The following is a 22,853-nucleotide window of genomic DNA, read 5'->3' on the forward strand; positions in this document are numbered from 1 at the left end:
GAGTGCGAGTGCACTTCCGTCTTTATAGTTCATGGTGGGGTAGAATATTTAAAATCGTGGTTTTTAAGATTTGTTCCTTCTGTAGAAAGGGGAGCGGCAAATTGTCTAGGTCCGGTCCTGGACGGACGTCATCCCTCATATGTGTAACGGGCTAACATGGCCTTACATGCCGAAAGCCCAGAAATCTAATTCCTAATACAAATCCTTTCTAATAATACTAATAATTTTGAATAGTGTTATCATTACCCTAGTAGCAGAGACAACTTGCAAATCGCTTGCTGTAAGCTTGAATTGCAAGTCAGCCAAGCTTGCTTCCAGTTTAATTGGAAAATGTGTAAGCATACCTCAAGCTGGATTCCTGTAACGAAGTTACATGGGGACAACCTTGCGTTCAGTGTTTCATTCAAGATTGACGCAAGTGTTTTACAAGTCAAGTCAAGTCAATAGCCAATGAACGGCCAGTGATGCTGTGACGCTCTGCGAAGGGTCTAAAGCATCGCTTGCAAGTACAACAAAAGGCAGATTGTATGAAAGCATGCTTTTCAAGTTTAAGCGTAGAAAGCCAAAAGCCAAGCACGCGCCAACTGGCCGAAAGCTTTCTTGCTACTAGGGTATTATTCACAAAGTTCCGGCCCTGTCTTTCCTGTATATTTAGAGTAGATAACCTATGTTTCCCGAAAGAGGACTTGAACGTTGTAAAAATAAATAAAAGTTCCATTACGAGATACTGGCTTAGCAATATTTTATAAATAATGTTAAGCAACAGAACAGGTTGAAATACTGTAACTATTTTTACATCTTCCAACATTTGGAAAATCACAAAAACTTTGGAGTGATATTCATGTGATAAAACATTAAAAAAAACACACAGAACCATCACGAGAATCTTTTCCTTATCAAAAAGAGAGAAGGGAAAAAAGGAATTAATTTTATTTTTCACCTGTGGTGCGCATGCGCTTGGGTTTTTAAAACGCTGCTGGAAAAGATGTGTGCGTGACCTTTGGATGCAAGGAAAGCAGTGTTTTTAGAATCATTGCCTTCCCTGCGTTATGGAGAACGGAGCGGCTTCTTCGAAACCTTTGAAAGTTGCAGTAATTGGTGGAGGATTGGTAAGTTGGTTCTTTCTCTTTCGCTTATTATTTTTGTCAAAGTTAACGTTCATGAACCACTGACGATGAAGTTTAAGTGTTGAAAATGCCAGGAAAGAAAAGAAAGTGCATCTGGCAGGATTTATTCCAGTTTAGCCTACCAGAGTTTATATGGCTTTTCCCTGTAACACAGAACAAACACACCAATTTTAAAGTAAAATTACAATGTATCCTTGTCAAGTACACCGCCATTCAACCACTGTTAAATTGGTATTCAACGTAACAAAATGAAATGAGCTTAAATACGATTATGCCACTTAGGATAACAAGATGAGTGATTAACGAAAGTAACTGTGAAGGAATTGGTAGAATGAAAATGCAAAAGAAAACCCCGCGGAAACACACAGACACAATATTGTACCTCCACAAACTCATTTAGGCTGGGATTGAAGCAGGGACCTCTGGCACCAGAGATATGCTGGGCATTAAAAAATGGGCATTTCTCATTACTATAACATTTGACAGGGACAGGAACACAGAAACATCATCATCATCATCATAAATATACTGTCATTACTGGTAGGTCACTTGCTGCAAGTGAGAAACTTACATGAAAATCAAATGAAATCTTTGAGTTTTACGTTCTACGGTTATGCCGGTTAGGTTAAAAGAGACGGTGATGATGAGTAATGAATGAAATGGTGCAATGAAGAAAGTGGGAGGAAACGGGAGAACCCCGAGAAAACCCACGCACACGGTGTTGGTCCATCACAAAGTTCACTTGACGGGGGCTGGGATCGAACCCGGGACACCAAGCACCAGAAGTGAACGCTCTACCACTGAGCCACCGCGGCCCCTTAAGAAACTTAAATGCTCTACGGTCTTCCGCTAACCTCTTTGTCTTCACGTACAATTTTTGTGCTTTGATATCGTCCATTAATTGTAGTATTCTTCACCCCTCCCTCTCTTTCCTGCCACCATACCCTCTAGCACCTCCTTCATGATACAGTTCCTTCTTAGCCCATCACCCAACCAATATCTTTTCCTCTTCTTAATAATATCTAAATTCTCCCCCACGATTTCTAAGATCCTCTCATCCGTTTTCTGCTCGACCCAGTCAATCCTCTGCATTCTTCTCTACACCTAAATTTCGAAAGCTTCCAGCTATTTTTCATCATTTTTGTGTAATGTACATGTTCCTGACCCATAGAGAATAATACTCCACACAAAACATTTTAGGTAATGTTCCAACCAGTTTCTCGTCTTCTTAATAATACTTAAAATTGTTCTTTTTCCCCTCACCATTTCTGTAATACCGTCTTATTCGTTTTCCGCTCAATCCAGCTAATTTTCTCCATTGTTCTTCATACTCACATTTCGAAAGCAGTGTACTACTAGAAAAATTAAAACCCAAAAATATGTTTTTCCTGTATTTACTTTCTGGGAATTCCCGCGCTTGGAGTTGTCTCTCTACCGGAACTAAGACAAATTAAATTGCGATTACATGTCATACTTGTGTAGGGCATGATCTTTAATAAATAATGTCCCAGTCGAGTCAATGATGTAAACTCAATTTAATCAATTTTAAGGTTCACAAAACAACTCGCATTTTCTCGGTTTATCCTAAAACTGCGCATGCTCACTCATACCACAACCGTATGATTTACACGGTTGTAAATCTCATATCATTTTGTTCCGCTTGATGTGAAATATCGATTAACATACGAGTTGGTCTAATCTTCTGACTTTTTTTTCACTAATAGCTTATAGCTTATATTATTGGAGAAATTATAGATAATTCTTTATCGCTAGTAAAAAAAAAAAAAAAAAATACGAAATGTGTTTGAGCTAATTGGTTGAAGGGAAGATATTTCGTGTTCAGTGCATAACGGAATCAGGTTCACTTGTGGGGTAATTTGAAACTATCTAATTTTTAAGATCTCTATCCGAAGCTTCTATCAGAGAGTGAAAGATTCAAGTCCAGATATTGTAAAACGTTATGGCTGTTTTTTCCTATTTTCATGTACAATCAATTTATATATATATATATATATATATATATATATATATATATATATATATATATATATATATATATATGTGTGTGTGTGCGAGTGTGTGGAGAGAGAGAGAGAGAGAGAGAGAGAGAAACTGGTCTATCGAGTAACAAATTGCTGAAAACACAGTTCGGAAGAGGAAAATAACATTTGCATGACGATGTGAATCAAGAAATCTCAAGGTTATCGAAACTACACGTGTGCGAAATGTTTCCCTTTGGAGATAATCATGTAAGCGATATAAAATTTAAAAAAAAGAAAGAAAAGAAAAGAAAGCAGAAGTAGAAGAAGCTAATTTGGATAGATCAACAGATTGTTTAATTCATAATGGCAGATAAACTTCAATTTACTGTCAGACACTAAGCTACAAACATGAAACGAAAATCATTTCTATTCAGTTTTATGATAGACATATTCTTTTTAACTAATGCTGCTTTTCTTTTTTGAAAATAGAAAATAATACAAAACATTCCACAAGGTTAGCAGATGTAATAAGAGTACTTACTTCACAAAAGTGACCAAAGACGTTTCAACTTAAATGTTAGTGTAGTTTTTCTAAGAGTGTTTGTAGACCACTTATAGTCTGTAAAGTTCTTAGAAGTAGTGATCTAGGATGGTCTAGGATGACCTAGGAAAAAAATCCCCCCGATCCAGGTCCGCAAAGAGCCACAGAGGTTTGGGGGTATGAATATGTTAGGGGGCCAAGTCATTAAAAATTCTCTTACAAATAGCTAAATTGTGTTTGTATTCGTGGTCTGGAGGGACCACGAAAGGTTTAGGAGGTCTGGCCCCCTAGTCTCCCCTCTGGTTGCGGGCCTGCCCCCAGCTACGAAATTCCTATCAAGTAGGTCTTCGGCTTTGTACTCAATTCCCGTAATAAGTACCTTCTCACTACTATTTTCCCTCCTGGTGTAATGAACCCCCTTACGAAAATCTAAAAATCTCCACTGCAAAGAAGTGACTCACTTTCTAAACATGTTGCTCACATTAGATATATTATTTTGGGTGTCCTTTCAACTCGCTTAATCCATCTAGCTTAACGGCTTGTCAGCCACTTATTTCTCTTAAGATTAGTATTGCAGCCATTTTAGAGGAGATAAGAATTCCCGCCTTGCCTAATCATATTTCTCCGAAAATGGTTACTAGGTAATTTGTGGACTAAAGAGAGAATTTCTGTACTAAATTTATTAACCATCAGCACTGTGAAACTGTGAAATCATAAAGCAAACTCTTAATCATTTGTCGTCCTTTTGTTTCCGGTGTTAAAAATGTTGCATACTCCCAACAAAAGGCGTGTACCATTTGAAGAGCCAATTTCGGTGTTAGAATTAATTAAAAGCAAGTAAATATATATTCACAACCTACATGATGCAGCATTTTAATAAATCACGGTTTAAGATTAATTATAGCTGCAAGGACTATTTATATTTCGACAAATTATCATTTTTAAAGCTATGTAATTGCAACTTACACTCTTACAAGCTTATATTGCGTCCTGTAAAAATCGGTTATAGTTAAGCGGCTACAAGGCGGTAAGTATCCTCAAATTTCAAAGCTACCTTGCTTAAATAATATAGAAAATAATTTTCTCTATAAATTTCACCAAAATTGTCCTAATGATGATTAATATGGCGTCCATTTATTTGAGCTAAAAAAAAAAAAAAACTTCCTTGTTTTGAAGACTGAAAAATTAAAGGATGAATTACCTCCCCTCTTCGTCATTGCATAATGTTTTGCAAGATAATTTTCGTATAATTTTGAAGCAATATGGCGCATATTTCCTTTGAGGCTTCTCGATGATTCCCACTGCAAGTTAAAACCAGTGAAGAATAAATGGTTTCAATCGTTAGTGGATCGTTTGTGCACATTCGAATAACAAAATTTTCGTTTGTGCATCACAACAGGAAGTATTACATGTTAGCATATCTAATTTAGGCGCCAGCCCCCCACCAACGTTGATTGACGCCAAAATCGTCTCAATAGTTAATGTATCGTTTGTGCGCTGAAAACTTTTGTTTGTGTACGAAAGAGAGTGTGAAATTTTGGTGTATTTCTTATTTGGGCACCAACCTCCCCAAATCTAGTGATTGGCGCTAAAATGGTTTTCGTTTGGTTTTCGACTCTTGGTCTAGCCTAGAAAGACTGGAACGACTGAAGCCAAACTTGCAGTATCCATAGCTCTCTGGTCTACGATTAAAAACAAAAGAAATAAACGTATCTATTTATATATAGAATGGGGGACAGGGGACATTACTCCATAAAATTTGTCATAATGAAATAAAACGTGCAGAATTTATTCTTCATGAAGCTCTGAAAAAATAACATGTTTAACTTTTCTTTTCCTATTTGGCGGAAGCAGAAATACTATGTTCCCCATGTAATTCCATGGTTCGGCTCTTGAGTCTAGCATAGATTGAGTAGGATGACTGGAATCAACTTGCAGGATCCATAGCTCTTCGTTCTACAATTAAATAATAATAAACTTATCTATTTATACATACAAGAGGGCAGAGGGGTATAAACCATAAAATTTGTCCGATTGGAGCAATCATGGCATTACATGAGCGCTTCTCCTGCTTTTGCGAAATAGGGAAAGAAAGAAATTATTTACTTGTTTAGAAGAATAATCCATGCATTTTATAAATTAACTACATTGGATCTCCAATGTACGAGTAGTTGTATTATAAAATGTTCACAAAAACATAAATGAAAAAATACAGTGAACATAGAGAAATAATATACCATATACAAGTATGGCGATCCCCTTTTGAGGGATGAAATGCTTCGAAACTTCAGAAAACCCACCACCCCGGTAGTTTAAGACGCTATACCGCAATATAATTATATATCTTTACGTAATTTTTGAAGATGAAAATTTTAAGATTATTTTAAGAATAAATTTTTAAAATATTTTATTCTTCACTTCAGAGCGTCAAGGGGAATAAATTCTGCAAATTTTGTCCAATTTGGACAACTTTTGTAGGGTATGCCCCCTCTCGCCATGTATATGTAAATACATAAGTATGTTATTATTATTATTATTAGTTTGTTTTAAGTTGGAGCCTAAAGATCTATTGAATTTACAACTTTGATTCCAAATGTACTAGTCCTATGCTAGAACAAAGAACCGACTCATGACATTACATGGACTCTCGCCAAATAGGAAAACAAAAGTTGAAAAGTTATGTTATTTTTCAGAGCTTCATGGAGATAAATTCTGCAAGTTTTGTTTCATTATGACAGACTTAAGGACAGACTTTAGGACAGACTTAAGGATAGACTTTAGGAAGTATGGCCCCTGTCCCACCTGTAAACAGATAAATTTATTTTTTAAAGCTTATAATTGTAGGCCAAATGGTATGGACATTGGAAGTTTGTCTCCAATCGTCCCACTCTTTCTAAGCTAGACTCAAGAGCCGAAAACCTTACCGAAACCCATCGGCGCTTGTCGGAAGATGGTGTCCAAACAGAGATACGCCAAAGTCTCACACTTCCTTTTGTAGACAAACTAGATTTTTATTGCACAAACACGCACAAGCGATGCACTAACGATTGAAAACATTTTAGCCGTAATCGGTGTTGGTGGGGGGCTGGCGCCTCAACTAGATAGAAGATATCTCTTCTATCTAGTTGTACAGTTTCTTGTTGTGCAGAAACAAAAATTTTGCATGCATAAACGTCCACAAATGATGCACTAACGATTGAGACAATTTTGGCTTGAATCGGGGTTGGTGAGAAGCTGGTGCCCAAACTAAATACGCCAATATCTTACATTTCTTGTTGTGCATGAAAAATGCATTAATGATAGAAGCAATTGTCGAGATGCTGGATTGTCATTTATACAGCCCTCCAAATTAATTTTTAAATATCTTAAAATTTCTTTTGTACACAAACGTGCACAAACGATTTAAGACTATTTTGGTGAAATTCGGTAGAGGTGTGAGGGCTGTGTAAATGGACGTTACTTTTATCCTATAATTGTCTTTCATGTTTTTAATTTAAAAAAAAAATAACGAACATTAGTCTGCCGCACTGGTTCCCAACCGGTCTGTACGACATACTGGTATGACCAGCAGTCCTATAGGGCATGCCACTAAATTTTAGAATTTGGAAATCACTAAGCATTTAATAATTATTTAAAATTAATTTTAAGACAATTGTACAGCGGGGGACACTTCTAAATGGTACAGCCATATGGAGATTTACGGCTAAGGTGTACCATTTAGAAGTGTCCCCCGCTGTACTAGTCAATGCCTTCAGCGGCAGCAAAAATGCTCAGTACTATATAGAGTGATTACATCATACAAATTTATGCTCTTACATTACTATCAGAGATGGCGTAGGTCAATGAAAAGTTGACCCACCACCCATCGTGGCCCAGGACCCACCGTAACCCACTCTGACCAAACCCACGACCCACCATGAACCACTCCGATGCACCATGACCACTCTGATCCAATCCGATTCACCACCCACCATAACCCACTCTGAGCCACCACGCACCTAAACTTATTGTCATCAGTTCCAGTGTTGCCAGACACGGCAAGCAAAATTACACACACACCTTCCGTCCAAATTGCACAATTTTACACACAAGCTGTAAGACAGTGCACACAGCATCACACAATACATAACTACCTATCTATATGTATATTATGTCTAATGACGTACATACCTATACGTACGCTCATGTCCAAAATGATTGTCGCATATCTATAACAGGCTTGTTGAGCGAATATATTTGGATAATGATATCGCAGGGTACATTTAACACTCTTACTACGTGTATAGTCGGCAGAGACATGTATGTGGTAAATTCATGTCAAAAGATCTGTAAATAAGAGCAATATAACGAAAAAAGTTTTCTTCTTGTCCATTTAGCAACATTTTGATGTACTCATTCTAATTTCGTATTTATAATTTTTTTCTATGAAATTTAGCACAAATATACATTTCTCGATTATACACATAGTAACAGTACTAGAAGTACCTTGCGAGTTTATTAGCCAATTATATTCGCACAACACGACCGTTATAGATATGCGACAATCATTTTGAACATGAGTATACATTGACCAGCCATTGTTCAAGGATTCAGCGTTTGATTTATTATTATTATTATTATTATTATTATTATTATTATTATTATTATTATTATTATTATTATTATTATTATTATTATTATTATTATTATCATTATTATTATTATTATTGTAAAACCGTCACCTTCCCGCCCATAGTCACTTTCATTTTATTTTCAACCATGCGCGCCGACTACGTGGGTGCTCCAGGATTCCGGCACCCACATAAATAATCTTATGGGTGTGGCGCACCCACAAGATTTTTAGCTTGAACCAGTTTCTCTTGCGTTTAAATCAGTCGTGTTACCGACTGAGCTAGTGCAGCCCCGATTTATCCTTATAGTACCGATATATTTTACTTTCTCACAGCACAGGCTTTTATGACAATGTTCATAAAATATTTTAACTAAAAGTAAATCAATCAAACATCGATACTTCGCTGAAACCATATAGGCTAATATGACCCACCATTGATATGCACCCACATAAATCTTGGAAAGGCTGCATCATTGCTTTCAACGAACGTACTTAATGTTTTTAATTGGACATTGGCCACTCTGTCGTTCATCTGTTTGCAAAATGGTATTTTCTTCACAAGTGGTGAGAAGACAAAACTTTTTACCACCTCCGCCTCATGTTTTGGCCAACATCGAGGGTCAACATTCATTCACATTGCTTGCTTGAACAAAGCGTCTTTGCTTGGGGATGTCATGACACCCGCCTCTGAAAAACAAGAAGTGAGGTACCAAGGAAGCAAGATAGGTTTTATCATACTGTAGAGAAAATAACAAGAGATTAACAATAATAACAAATAACTTGTTATTTTCTCTGTGGTTTTATTGCGCTGGCCTGGAGTCAGGCGTTGGAGCTCGTAGTTTTAGAAGGCAATTTTCAGAGAAAAAAAATTGTGGAAATAATGAATATTTGAATGAAAGGAACTTTGTAAAAAATCATCAATGATCAAAATTTTTAATTGTGCCAAATTACACACAAAGTGCACACAAATTGGCATTACACACAAAATGCACAAACAGGTCAAAATTGCACACATTTTGTGCAATTAGACCAGTTCTGACCCATGATCCACGCTATCTTCTCTGCTGACTAAAGCAGTAATGCCAATAATCAACAAAATTTTAGTAGCCCAAGAAAAAAAGCCCACATCCCACAATAGAAAACATTTACTTACCTTCGGTATTTTAATAATGATATTAAAAACTCGCCAGCGCGGGTCAACCGCTCGCACCGGGCGAGTGAGTGAGTGGTTATTTGCAACCCTGGACTAAAGAGTTTACACCTGTAATAAAACAAGACTGTGAAATTTTTATTAATCGGAGTTTGAATTTCTACGGTCAATTGTTCAAGCACCGCTCTGTCACAATACCGATGGACCTAATCTTTACGACATAAAATGGTAAAGTGTTTGTCACACGAAGTATTTCAATTTAGTTATCATATGTAATTATTTCCTTGTTGAATTACTGATACTTTTCATTGAAAAATAGAATGAAATTTGAAAGTCTCAAATCAAGGTAAAGTAGGCTAACGTAAAAAAAAAAAAAAAAAAAAAGTGTAAAATTTTTCATATAATTAAGCATATTATACAAACTTAAAATTTCCATGTAATTAAGCTTACAGTACAAATTTTATGTCTATTTTTCGCACAATTTTATCGTTTGATTGCCTTGTGCTCTGAGCATTTCATACAACAAACACAAGCTTCAACAATTATTATAACAGAAAGCACATTAATATAAAATGCGAAACATTGTAGTTTTTATTTCTCAATTAATAATTGTTTCTCAATTTATTTCTGAACTACGTAATAAAGATCGTTTTCGATTATTTTTACATACCAACGCACTACCAATTTCCCATATGTAGAAACAGCCACCCAATTTAACGAGAATTTTAAAATGTGCTAGGACACGTTTGTTTATTTTTAATAAAGAGTTAAGAGTTATACTCCCTAAGTTAAACGGCACTTGAGATACTTAATTTTTCGCAAAATTTCGAACCCCCACTCACCCCTCAGGATATGTATTGTATTGAAAGGGATGTGATAACATCTCAGTGGGAATGGGGTCTAACTATATACCAAAAGTCATTTCATTTGGCTTTGCTATTTGGCCGTGATGACTAAGCACATATAGTTACATTCAATTTTTTAATATAATAATTAATATATTACAGATGATTCAGAAATATGTTTATTCCAATTGTCAACTCCTCTAGAAACACATAGTTTGTGTCTCGAATGCCAAGTATTAAGTCCGATTGCTATTTTTATTACACTTACAAACATCTATCCAAAAGTGCTTGAAGTTCTTTTTTCCACTTACACGGGATGCACTTGAACCTGAACCCACAAAGTGGAGGTGATGTATATATTTCTTGAAAGCTTGGGTAAAGTAAGATCAAAATCGGTTACCAAAATTCGGAACGTCTCATGCACTCCGCTTGGAGGCAGCACTTTACTCATTTTTATTAAAATCTTTAAGCGTGTCTACAAAGTCCGTTACAACCCCTAGAAATCTGAAACGGTGAGACAGATATGAAAACAGAAAAATATATCTTTCATCATTTCAAACGTACAACGTGTCAAAGTAAAATAAATTGTCCCAGGGTCCCCCGCAGCGTCCCAGTCGGAGTCCAACTCAAACTTTTAAATGGAAAGGGGAATCAACTTGCATATCGTATAAAAGTTGGTGTTAAATGAAAGAAGAAAAATCAAGTCTCGACTCTTGATGATAAGCCTGTGCAAAACAGCGATGAGTGAAAATCTTAACACAATCTTCATTGCAAAGTCTGTGGCTACTTGTATGAATCTGAAACGGTGGGATAGGTATATAAACAAAAATACTGATATTATTTCAAAAGTATAATGATTCAAAATAAAATAAAATAAAATAAAATGTTCCAGGTTCCTTCGCAGGGTCCCAGACGGGGTCCAACTCAAAATGTTGAAATGGAAAAGGGATTCAAGTTGAGTAATCGTATGAAAGCTGATGTGAAGTGAATGATGAAACAAGTCTCGACTCTTGATAATAAGCCTGTGCAAGATGGCGGTGGGTCAAAATATCAACATAAGTGTCATTGAAGAGTCTATGCCCACTCCTTTTAAATCTGAAATGGTGAGACAGGTGTTAAAAAGAAAAGAAACTAGAATGTTTCAACACGCTTGTTCTGACATTTTGACCCACCGCCTTTTTGCACAGGCTTATCATCAAGAGTCGAGACTTGATTTATCTTCTTTCATTCAACACCAACTTTCATATGATAGGCAAGTTGATTCCCCTTTCCATTTAAAAATTTTGAGTTGGTCCGTCTGGGTCCCTGCGGGGGACCGTGGGACAATTTATTTTTCTTTGACACGTAGTACGTTTGAAATGATGAAAGACATGTTTTTCTGTTTTCATATCTGTCTCATCGTTTCATATATCTAAGGGGTTGCAACAGACTTTGTAGGCACGCTTAAAGATTTTAATAAAAGTGAGTAAAGTGCTGTCCCCAAGCGGAATGCATGAGATCTCCCCAATTTTGGTAACCAGTTTTGATCTTACCTTGACCCAAGCTTTCAGGAAATATTATACATCACCTCTACTTTGTGGGTTCACGTTCAAGTACATCCCAGTTAGATATACTCATCTCAGGTAATAAATAGAAACAAATGAAAACTTGGAGGCCTTGCAAGTAAAACGTAGACAAATTCACCAGTGTTCAGAAGATGCTGTCTACAATGCACTGAGCAGAGTGGGTCATGGTGGGTCGCGTAGGTCGCAGTTGGACACGTAATGTTGACACACAACCCACTAACCCAGTCACAAATCTTGACCTACTTGACTCACGACCCACTGACCTACTCCGTCACCGACCACTATAATGTTATTATTAACCCTAGGAACACCAAGGTGTGTGGGGGGACGCTCTGAGGGCCACACCCATTAGTTTAATGAAAGCCAAAATACTTTGGTGTTAATAGGGTTGATAATTGGTAGGTAAATCAAGTAAATGTATCGCTATGTCATGGGTATGCATTAAAGTCTGATGTTAGTCAAAAAAGTAGGGAACTCATTAAAAATTTAAAATAAAAGTTTCTCCGTATTTAACTCGTGGAAGTATGTTAATTTATAAAGGATTAGCCTCCTGGAAGATGAAGCATGTAGCACGCGTAAATAAAAATGAAATCTTTGAGTTTTACGTCCCACGGTTATGCCGGTTAGGCTAAAGGAGACGGTGATAATGAGAGATGAGTGAAAATGGTGGAATGAAGAAAGTGGGAGGAAACGGGAGTACCCCGAGAAAACCCACGAGCACGATGTTTGTCCACCACAAGGTTCACTTGGCGGGGGCTGGGATCGAACCCGGGACCCCAAGCACCAGAGGTGAACGCTCTACCACTGAGCCACCGTGCCCCCCCCACGCGTAAATAAAGTCAGTGACTTAACAACTAGCATGGAATAATACCTAATCTCTCCATTTCAAGGCTATTGTGTAACATGGCGACCTTGTCTTAATTGAATATGTGTGGAAAAGAACAAACTTCATCATGCTCTTGTATCATTTAATCATTTTTGCTTTCTTCTTTTTTTCTACAAAAAAAATAAAAATGTCTACTAGAGAATAAAATAAATCGTATCGTTAAATAAATTTCTGGTATCACCAAAAGAAGTCACTCACGGCATCAACATCATTAACGTTTGAACTGATTTTCATTTGATTTTCTTTTTTCTTTTACTAAAGACATGAAAGCGGCTTGAATTTTGTTTTTAACGAATTTAAAATCTAAGAAAGAAAGAAAGAAAATGCACCAGGTATTGAAGAATTCTGTTTTGCTATTGCGTCTTTAGTATTTTAATATTTATGTAAAAAGGAATAGACTACTGGAAACTCTTCAAGGACTTGAAGTTCTGCTTATGAAGTTAATTAGCCTACTATTAAATTGACGAAAGTAGTTGGTTTTGAGTAGCTCGAAAGTAACTACTTCTTCATTTTGTTCAATTAATTTGATATTTCTGATTCTGTAAATTATAGTAGATTTTTGACAGTCGATCATGGTGAACCTCTTTCATGCTTACTTGTTAGTGACAGCTGAAAAATCTAAATGACTAAGTACACTAGACTCTCACCCAGTGTTCGAAGTGGAAAAAAAGAAGAGAAAACAAAACAGAGGCGGTATGTTTCATAACGATTTTGACTTAACATACCGGTTACCTAAATGCTGAAATGCAATGAGGGTATATTTCCTAAAAGATTGCATTTCTATCTACATAATGACTGAAAACCATTGGAGAGCTTCTCTGTAGTAACGCGTGAAGGAAGTGGGGCATAGAGAGACTTTGATCCCCTCCAACTTTCTGAAAAATCTCCTTATGTTGTATTATACACGAAAATGCTCAAAACCCGAATGAGAATATTAATAATTTTCTGCGGGAAGCTCCCGGTCCCCCACTCGACTATGGGGTATTCCAAACACCCGGAAGGTTCGCTCCCACAGAGACAACTCCTAAACCCGCAAATGCTCAAAACAAGGCATTTATATACATTAAGGCAAGAAGTCACAGACATACAAACATACATAACAAAGAAACAATTCAATATGGCAAATCAAAATATAAACTGGTAGACTTCTTTGCAGACACCTCATTTTAAAAATAAAAGGTAGGAAAAAGGTAAGAAAAGTATCGGTGTTGTCAACTTAGAAATTATTTCTACATAAAAATACCTTTCACGTGAAAAAATATTCGTTAGTTACTGTGTATAAAATAGATTTATTAAAGGTATTTTTAACACCTACTTTCCAGTAACGGTATGTTTTAATCATTGGAAAACCAGAGACGGTATGCCTTCATCATTGAAAAACCAGAGGCGATATGAAAAACCACCGCATACCGTCTCACTTCGACCATTGCTCTCACCAATTCGGCAGAGTCGTGCCGTGAGGGGAGCGAGCGCAGCAAGAAGTAAGGGGGCGCATAATTCGGGAGGAAAAGATATGAAAGAAGGAAAGAAAAAAGAGAAGAAAAATACTTGGAATATTACTAGTATGTACTTAAATCCTCTTCTTGTTTTAGGAAGTGGTCCTATAATCTTACTCATGTTATAAAAATCCATTTGCACATATATAAAATGGAAGGATAAAAGTAATAAAAGTACTCAAAATCAAGGAAAAGCAGGGTTTATTTTTGAAAACTTTCTTACGCCTCCCGCCAACCACAGAGCGCTTCTCGGCTGGTATGTCGATCTCACTCATATGTACGGAGACACCATCGTGTACTCTCGCCCCGAGGAAAATATATTCGTACGTATATAAAATGGAAGGATAAAAGTAATAAAAGTACTCAAAATCAAGGAAAAGCAGGGTTTATTTTTGAAGACTTTCTTACGCCTCCCGCCAGCCACAGGGGCGCTTCGCGGCTGGCCTGTCGACCTCACTCATATGTAAGGGGGCGCCGTCGTATAGGCCTACTCTCGCCCGGGGTGCTGATTTTTCACGGCACGGCACTGAATCCGGCCCTCAGTAGTCCGTCCTCTCAGTAATCCTGTCTCACTTCGGTCGTCGGCCGCATAACGTTGCAACAATCTATCAACGATTGTATTTGTTTATACTGTAGTAGCGGGAAAATACATACAGTATTATTGTGGTTTCCGTTTATTGTTGCTTGGAAGCGGTTGCGTGATAATGCATGCCGCCGTCGAACATCTTAATTGCTTCAACTGAAAATTCGAGATGTTTCGTAGTGAGTGATAATCTACGTACAATCTCAAGCTTTAAGTTTCTATATTTTTTCTGTTTTAATGTATATATAACCTTATATTTAATAGTACTGTATGTGATAAATTCAAACTCAGAGATTCTCAATAATCTGGGACTTTTGCTGATCCGCGCCCCTCTTTGCAAGAAATGATCGGATTAGCGAGAGTCTAGTGTACCAAAACAGTAGTCAAAACTAAGATAAGTAAATAATATGTAAATAATCTGTGGATAAGTGCTAATGGGTGCCTAGAAGATTTACGTGTCTATATGATTTAAACTATTGTTTATAACTGGCTGATATGATCGTTCTTGTAACAGGAAGACTAAGGTTAGTGGAAAATATTTGAAAGAAAAATTTTAATACTCTTAGTATTGTATTCCAATCAAAGCGAAATGACAAAACTCACTGCTTAAATAGGCCAGGATTATCATTTAGGCTGAACAGGCTGGAGTCTAGGGAGGCATGTAGCTTAGAGGCGGCATATTTCTCTCCACCGTCTTATATACAGTATTACAGAATAAGTTAACTTAATTACTAGAAATTTCCTATATGGGCGTTTCTGTATTACAGTTTATCATATACTATATCATACAGTTTATCATATTCAACAGAAATCAGGATTAGGAGCATTGGTTGCCTTTTGAATACCATCTTTTTATGACTGAAGGAATTAAGGACATCTACAGTCACTTGAATTCCATATATATATATATATATATTTATGATCCTTTCTCGAGTGATCCTGCTGCAAGACTGAATTCTGGATTTATTGTCGACGATAGGATGGCCAGAAGGCAATGAGGACCGTTTAAGTAATTTTTAAATACTATTTTACCTTTACCTTAAGAGAGCTCAATTACATTATCGCATCACAGTTCTCTGTTCTCAACATTTTAAGGACTCGTTCTCTAAAATATTTTTGTTTATTGGTTAACATTTAGCATTTGTTTTTTAATATCGAGGCTAAATGAGAAGCGAACCTACAGTTTTAAGGCGGAATCCGAACTACCGTAATTCGTTCAATACTTTTTATGCTCTCCCACTGGAAAATCGAATCTGTGATCACATACACTAAAGCCGTACGCTGATCATACTGCTTCAGTGAATAAGGTTCAAGCAGGAGAGTCGGCAAATGTAAGGAACAAACAGTAACAGTTGTCTCTCTCTTAAAGGTAGTCATTGTGACTAAAGTGCCGGTAGATGTCTACATTTGATGACGATTGTACGTGTAGTTTCTTTTACCTAATTCTTGCTATGGTATTGGTTGTGATTTCCCGTGATACTGCTTGGTATACACTATAGTGGTTCAGTCGTATTGAAAACTGCGGGTCTCATTCTATATAGCCTCATTGTTAACATTGAATGCCAATAACATTTTGACAGTCAATCAATCTGAGAACGAGAACCCTAGCAGCATACAGGTAGTAAGCCCTGCATTGAGAAATGGTAGACTAACCAACTGTCAATGTTAACTCTACGTTGTAACTGTCCGCTTTTGACGAGCATTTGACAACCAACTCAATTGCCAACGTTAGTCCTACGTTATAACTGGACGCTTTTGCCGGTCATTTGACAACTGACTCAGTTGCCAACATTGGCCCCATGTTGTAGATGTCCGCTTTTGCTGAGCATTTGACAACAAACTCAATTGCCAAGTTGTCCTAAGTTGTGGCTGTCCGCTTTTGCCGAGCATTTGACAACTAACTTAATTCCCAACGTTGGCCCTATGTTATACGTAACTGGGCGCTTTTGTCAAACATTTGACAACTAACTGAATTGCCAACGTTGGCTCTATGTTGTAACTGTCCGCTTTAACCGAGCATTTGAAAACCAACTCAATTACCGGCACATTATCGGTTGTCAACGTTTACCTTAAACTACGTTCGGCCAATCCACTTTACAACTTTATTTTGCCAACACCCCATCCCAAACTATACTAACCATTAACCTACGTACCTATCAGATTTCTGAATAACTTTTTTGGGGGGGGGAGGGGGACCGGGTATGTGTCTTTAATTGTCAGATGTCAAGCAAATATATTCATATAATAGGGGTGAAGTAAATTTTAGTGAGGCTCGAGCCTCTTTTCTCCTCAGAATCTGCCCCATCCCAGCAACTGTTCTATCAGGTAACTTGCTTTACAAGAATATTTCCCTTTTATAACACAGAAACAAGAAATAATTACTATCAAACTAAGCAACAAACCAAAATGTAAAAATGTAGTATGTAACACTCTGCTTAATATTTAAAATATATTTAGACAAATTCCTTATCCGTAAATTAAAACACCTTTAGTAAATCTACATTCTTGTTGGGAAGATGGAACTTAATACTAATGAGAAGATATTGTAGTTAACGTAACACTATACGCGTGAGACACGGGAAAAGACTGGAAATGTATATTGCCCTAAGAAAACAAATAAACAAAAAAGAAATAAAATTTTAGAAGAGAGAGAAAGAGTGAGGGGAAAATCAATCTCAAGGAAACCGTAAGAAGTTTTGTTGTATCTAGAACTTGAAGTGCTTCCCACTTCTTAAAATCTTCATTTTTTTTTCCAGAACATTTTTAAGCCACACGCATACTACACACACACACAAGCACTCTTAGATGATTATTCCTACAGCACTGTCACCAAGCGTCACTATATGCATTTTGGAGGCGCGTCATTTAGAATTTATTTGAGCTAAGATACATTTCCTGATTAATGTATCCATAAAATTATTTAGTTTCAAACTATTTATAGTAGTGTACATAATTATGTACTTGTAATATATTCTGCTAAAGAAGACTGCAAATAAGATCACACGAAACTTACTGTAACGAATGAAGTATTCATCTCTGGCAGTTGAAGCAGTCATTCCATGAACGAACTTGGCTGAGATAATCGCTCAACTGTCTATTCCAAAAAATGCACTTTCGTTAAAAAATTAAAAAGAAATTTTTCAATTTAATGTCCCACAATTATATCCTTTAGGCTAAGGGAGACGGATGATTTAGGAAAGTGAATTATGATGGAATAATTAGTGGAATGATAATGTGGGAGGAAACAGGAGTACCCCGAGAAAATCTATGGGCACGGTGTTGTCAACCACAAGCTACTTGACCGTGGATCAAAAGAGAGGAATGCCACACACCAAAAGCAAGCACTCTAACACCGAGTCACCATGGCCCCCGCTTTTGTTCAAGAGTTAAAATCTAGATTAAAATCTCATACATTTAAGTAGAGTAAGAAAGTGGAAATTAGGCTAACAGAAATGATAATGGTTAATGAACAACAATACGAGAGATTTCTGATTGTGCAAAATATTTGTTCTTCATTGAATTTATCAATATTGTTAGTGAAAACACACCAGAGATGGGTATTTTGCTAACCCTCACTCACCCTCACTCAATTGACTCCCTCACTCTCACCCTCACCCTCAGTTGACTCCCTCATCCTCAGACACCCTCACCCTCACCCTCAGACACCCTCACCCTCAGTTGACACCCTCTCCCTCAGCCACCCTCACCCTCAATCGACTCTTTCACACTCACCCTCAGACGCCCTCACCCTCATCTACGAAAATGAGAGTGAGTGAGGGTGAGGGCGGCCCTCTTGAGCGCAAAAATGAGTAAGGGTGCCCATCTCTGGAACACACTGCTTTTATTTAATGTTTAAGATTTAGAGTTTAAGGGTTTGCACTATGTATTTCCTCAAAATTCTTGTTTTACGTAATAATACAATTATTTTAATTAATTAATCATTATTATTGTTTATTTATTTATTTATTTGCGAAAACTTGAGCGTGACCAGAGGTGTTGTATTTAACGAATTTATTCCTTTTTTTCAGAAAGTCGTCCAGTATCTCGAGAAAAAGACAAACGAGATGCAAAATATCTCTTAAAATAAAATAAAATACTAAAATAAGCGTCCCATTTTCGCCTCAGTTACGTAGCATAATCGCTAATTGACATTTTAAACATATTTCCTGCATCGATTTCTACAGTTTTCTTTGCTTGCTTTTGGAAGGGAAGTTCAACTCTTTTACAAGATGTTTAGTCATAAAGAAAGGATGGCATTCAAGTGACAATCGATGTCCCTACTTCCTTCAATCATAAAAAAAAAGATGGTATTCAAGTGATTATCGATGTCCCTAATTCGTTCAGTCATAAAAGAATATGGTATTCAAGTGACTATCAACATCAATAATTCATTCAGTCATAAAAAAGATGGTATTCAAGTTTCTATCGATGTTCCTAATTCCTTCAGTCATTAAAAAAGGGTTATTCAGGTGACTATCGATGTCCCTAATTCCTTGAGTTATAAGAAAGATGGTATTCAAGTGATTATCGATGTCCCTAAGTCTTTCAGCCATAAAAAAGATGGCATTCAAGTGATTATTGATGTTTCTAATTCCTTCATTCATAAAAAAAAGGAGGCGTTCAAGTTATCCATGTCCCTAAGTTCTTCAGTAATAAAACATATGGAATTCAAGTGACTGTAGATGTCTTTAATTTCTTTAGTTATAAAAAGATAGTATTCAAATGACAACCAATGCCCCTAATCCTGATTCCTGTTAAATTAAAACGTAATGTTAAAAAAGTGAAATGATCACTGGATTGAATGACGACATAACAATGACTGTACCTAGGAGAATTGTCAAATTATGGTACCTTGTGAATGTCCCGTTTATTATTATTATTATTATTATTATTATTATTATTATTATTATTATTATTATTATTATTATTATTATTATTATTATTAGTAGTAGTAGTAGTAGTAGTAGTAGTAGTAGTAGTAGTATTTATACCTGACCACCCTGTCCAAACTCTAATTTGATGGAGGGGCCGCGATTGCACAGTGGTAGAGCGTTCACCTCTGGTGCGTGAGGTTCTTGGTTCAATCCCAGCTCGCACCAAGTGAGCTTTGTGGTGGACAAACACCGTGTGCGTGGTTTTTCTCGTGTTTCTCCCGTTTCCTCCCATTTCCTTCATTTCACTATTTCGTTCATTTCTCATCATCACCGTCTCCGTTAGTTTAGCCGGCATAAACGTGGGACATAAAACTTAAAGATTTCGTTTCTTTTTTCCCCCTAATTTGATGGCCTGTAACTCAGGAATCAAAGGTTTCTATAAGAAAATATTCCTCATTCTACTAAGGAAGTCAAACTGTTCTTATTTTTATGTCAACCTTGGTCAAGATCAAATTAGTTCTGTAGATCGCGTGCAACATATACTGTCCTTGTAATCGATATTCTTTCCTTTTCTTCGTCTTTTTAAATTTATTTTGCAAAAATAGCCAGCAGCGTTCACAGATATACTTCTTGTGGATATGTCCCTACCTCTTTTCTTCCTTTTAATCCTACATTTGATCTTTTCTTTTTTAATCATTATCAGGACAGTATATATCGTACGCGATCGATGGAACTCATTAATGAAAAAAATAGATAAAAAAAAGGATAGCTTTATCATCAAGTCGTATGGAAGGAATCACACAAGTTCACCAGCCATGAATTAGAAACTACCGTTCTAAACTTAGGAAGTGTAGATTATACATTTTACTTTCCCTTTGAACAAATGATATAATATGTATTTTCTTATTTCTTTTAGGTTGGTTCCCTCAGTGCCTGTTTCTTTGCTAAGCAAGGACATAATGTTCACCTTTACGAATATCGAGAAGGTATGTAGGTCCTAATTGATATGGTTTAGTCATTTTCGAATCATTTTTCTTTCTCTGTGACAAAGACTGCTTGTATTTGCGAATTTGTTACTACTAATAATTCTACCTATACATCTAAGACTTCTAAAATTTTAATGTTTGAGAATCAGTAGCGTCATTTCAGATTTTGCTTGGGGGTGTTTTTCACTGATTTACTTCTATTCTATTAATAAAATCTATATACATCTCAAATTCAGGGGGGGGGGCAATTGCTCCTCCCTGCCCCCTAAATGACGCCCCTGGTGAGAATCACTTTGAATCCTAACAATAAATTGCAAGCGTCTCACTAGGTGGTTACGCTAAAATTATAATAATAAACATTTACAGTAATAGATGTCGCTACATGAGCTATCGTTTGCCTACCTGACGCTAATAGAGTCGCTACATGCGCTATCATTTTCCTACATAACGAATTCCTTCAGTAATTACATGAATATTGTATTGAGTTTTAGTTGGTTGGGAGCCTATTCAGAAAATATATAAATAAATAATAAAATAAATGAGTTAATTGTTAAACAATTCGAACTATTAATTAAGCACGATTTTACCTTTAATGTGCAGCGTGCAAAATGTTTGGGAGGAATAACTAATTAATGAATGGATAAGCCAAGTATAACCCAGTCATTACTTCCATCATTTGTTTCCGACAAGTTTTATATATATATATATATATATATATATATATATATATATATATATATATATATATATATATATATATATATATATATATATATATATATATATATATTAATATATATAAAACTTGTCGGAAACAAATGATGGAAGTAATGACTGGGTTATACTTGGCTTATCCATTCATTAATTAGTTATTCCTCCCAAGCATTTTGCACGCTGCACATTAAAGGTAAAATAGTGAATGAATGGGTCAAATATGACGTAATTCTATCTATATTTCCGGCACAATTCGTTTCTGGTGAGTTTCAGAGAAATGTACTACATGAAATTTACAATGGTTGAGTTTTATGTTTACCTACAAATATTGTAATGGAAAATATATATTTTTTATTTTATTACTTTTTTTCTTTGATAAATTTTCGAATTAAGCAACTTTAAAGCATAAATAAATCAAAGGAAGGTAAAGATATGTATTTCCAGTGGCGGATCTAGCCTGGGGCCGGGGGGCCTAGGCCTTCCCAGTTTTTTGAGTAACAAAAATAATTCAACCTATTAGTTATATATTTTTGAAAGTTTATAGTAAACTCATGATATACCTTTCATAGTCTGGTTTCTGTCTGGCCCTCCCAGTTTTTACTTTCTAGTTCCGCCACTGTGTATTCCATTAAAATAAATGCGAATTCATGCATCAGCCTATGTTTTCTTTATCTAAGCAGCATACCGTTGCACTTTGTTGTTATCGGAAGTGACGAAATTTTTAAAGTCGTTCGTAACATGTAAGTGGAACGAATTGACCAATTAGAATACAATCTTCAATACTGTATCTAGAATTCCGTTCTCACTATGTCAAGGAAGACCGAATTTGATTGGTGGACTTATTCCAAAGTTACTGGCAAAATGACATATGAGAAATATACAACCATTCTGGTTAACATACATTCCTCTAGTTCTCTCCCACAATGAAGTTGTTCCGAGGTTTCTATTAATTAGGTATTAATCAAAAGTTGAAATCAACAGTTGAATCTCGATTCTTGTAAATATTTGTACCCTATCTATCGACCATAATGCGACTTGAATCATGTAATAGTTGAATGCAGCTTGAAATGTGGTTGTCTCAAAGATGTTATAAATAGAGGACCTGCCCATATGTATCTTCATCCTATTAAATCGATGAAGCCAAAAACAATCGAACATCGGCACGTCTGATTGGCTACTCTCGTTTCTGCCATCGTCTGATTGGCTACTTTCGTTTCCGCCATGATTGTTGGCTCAAAACATTGCGATCCTATTGGGCGGAGTGGGCAGAGTAGGAGTGGCGAAACTATGACGTATGGCCTCAAAATTTTGTTGTAAGGGCAGATTCTCTATTTTATAAGATCCTTGGGTTGTCTGCTATTTAATGCTGTGAATGAAAGAGACAGCTATATTTTGGCAGCAATAACATCAGTGGCTGCGTATAACGGACATTGACGTCTCAAGTGTCTAGATATTGTAAATAAATCTTCTAATTGCAATTACAGAGGTTGAT

General features: G+C 36.3%; 1 protein-coding gene across 1 annotated transcript in view; it reads left to right on the top strand.

The window, feature by feature from the left end:
- Nucleotides 1-998: 998 nt before the first annotated feature.
- Nucleotides 999-22,853, top strand: part of cn (Kynurenine 3-monooxygenase cn) — a 57,769-nt gene continuing 35,914 nt past the window's right edge. The window contains exons 1-2 of the mRNA XM_081729131.1: nt 999-1,109; nt 20,578-20,647. Of these exons, the coding sequence (XP_081585257.1) occupies nt 1,050-1,109; nt 20,578-20,647 (130 nt within the window). The 5' untranslated portion in view covers nt 999-1,049. The remainder of the gene's footprint in view (nt 1,110-20,577; nt 20,648-22,853) is intronic.

This window comes from Thermobia domestica, chromosome 10 (assembly GCF_964235325.1).
Source record: "Thermobia domestica chromosome 10, izTheDome1.hap1.1, whole genome shotgun sequence".
NCBI classification, from domain to species: domain Eukaryota; kingdom Metazoa; phylum Arthropoda; class Insecta; order Zygentoma; family Lepismatidae; genus Thermobia; species Thermobia domestica.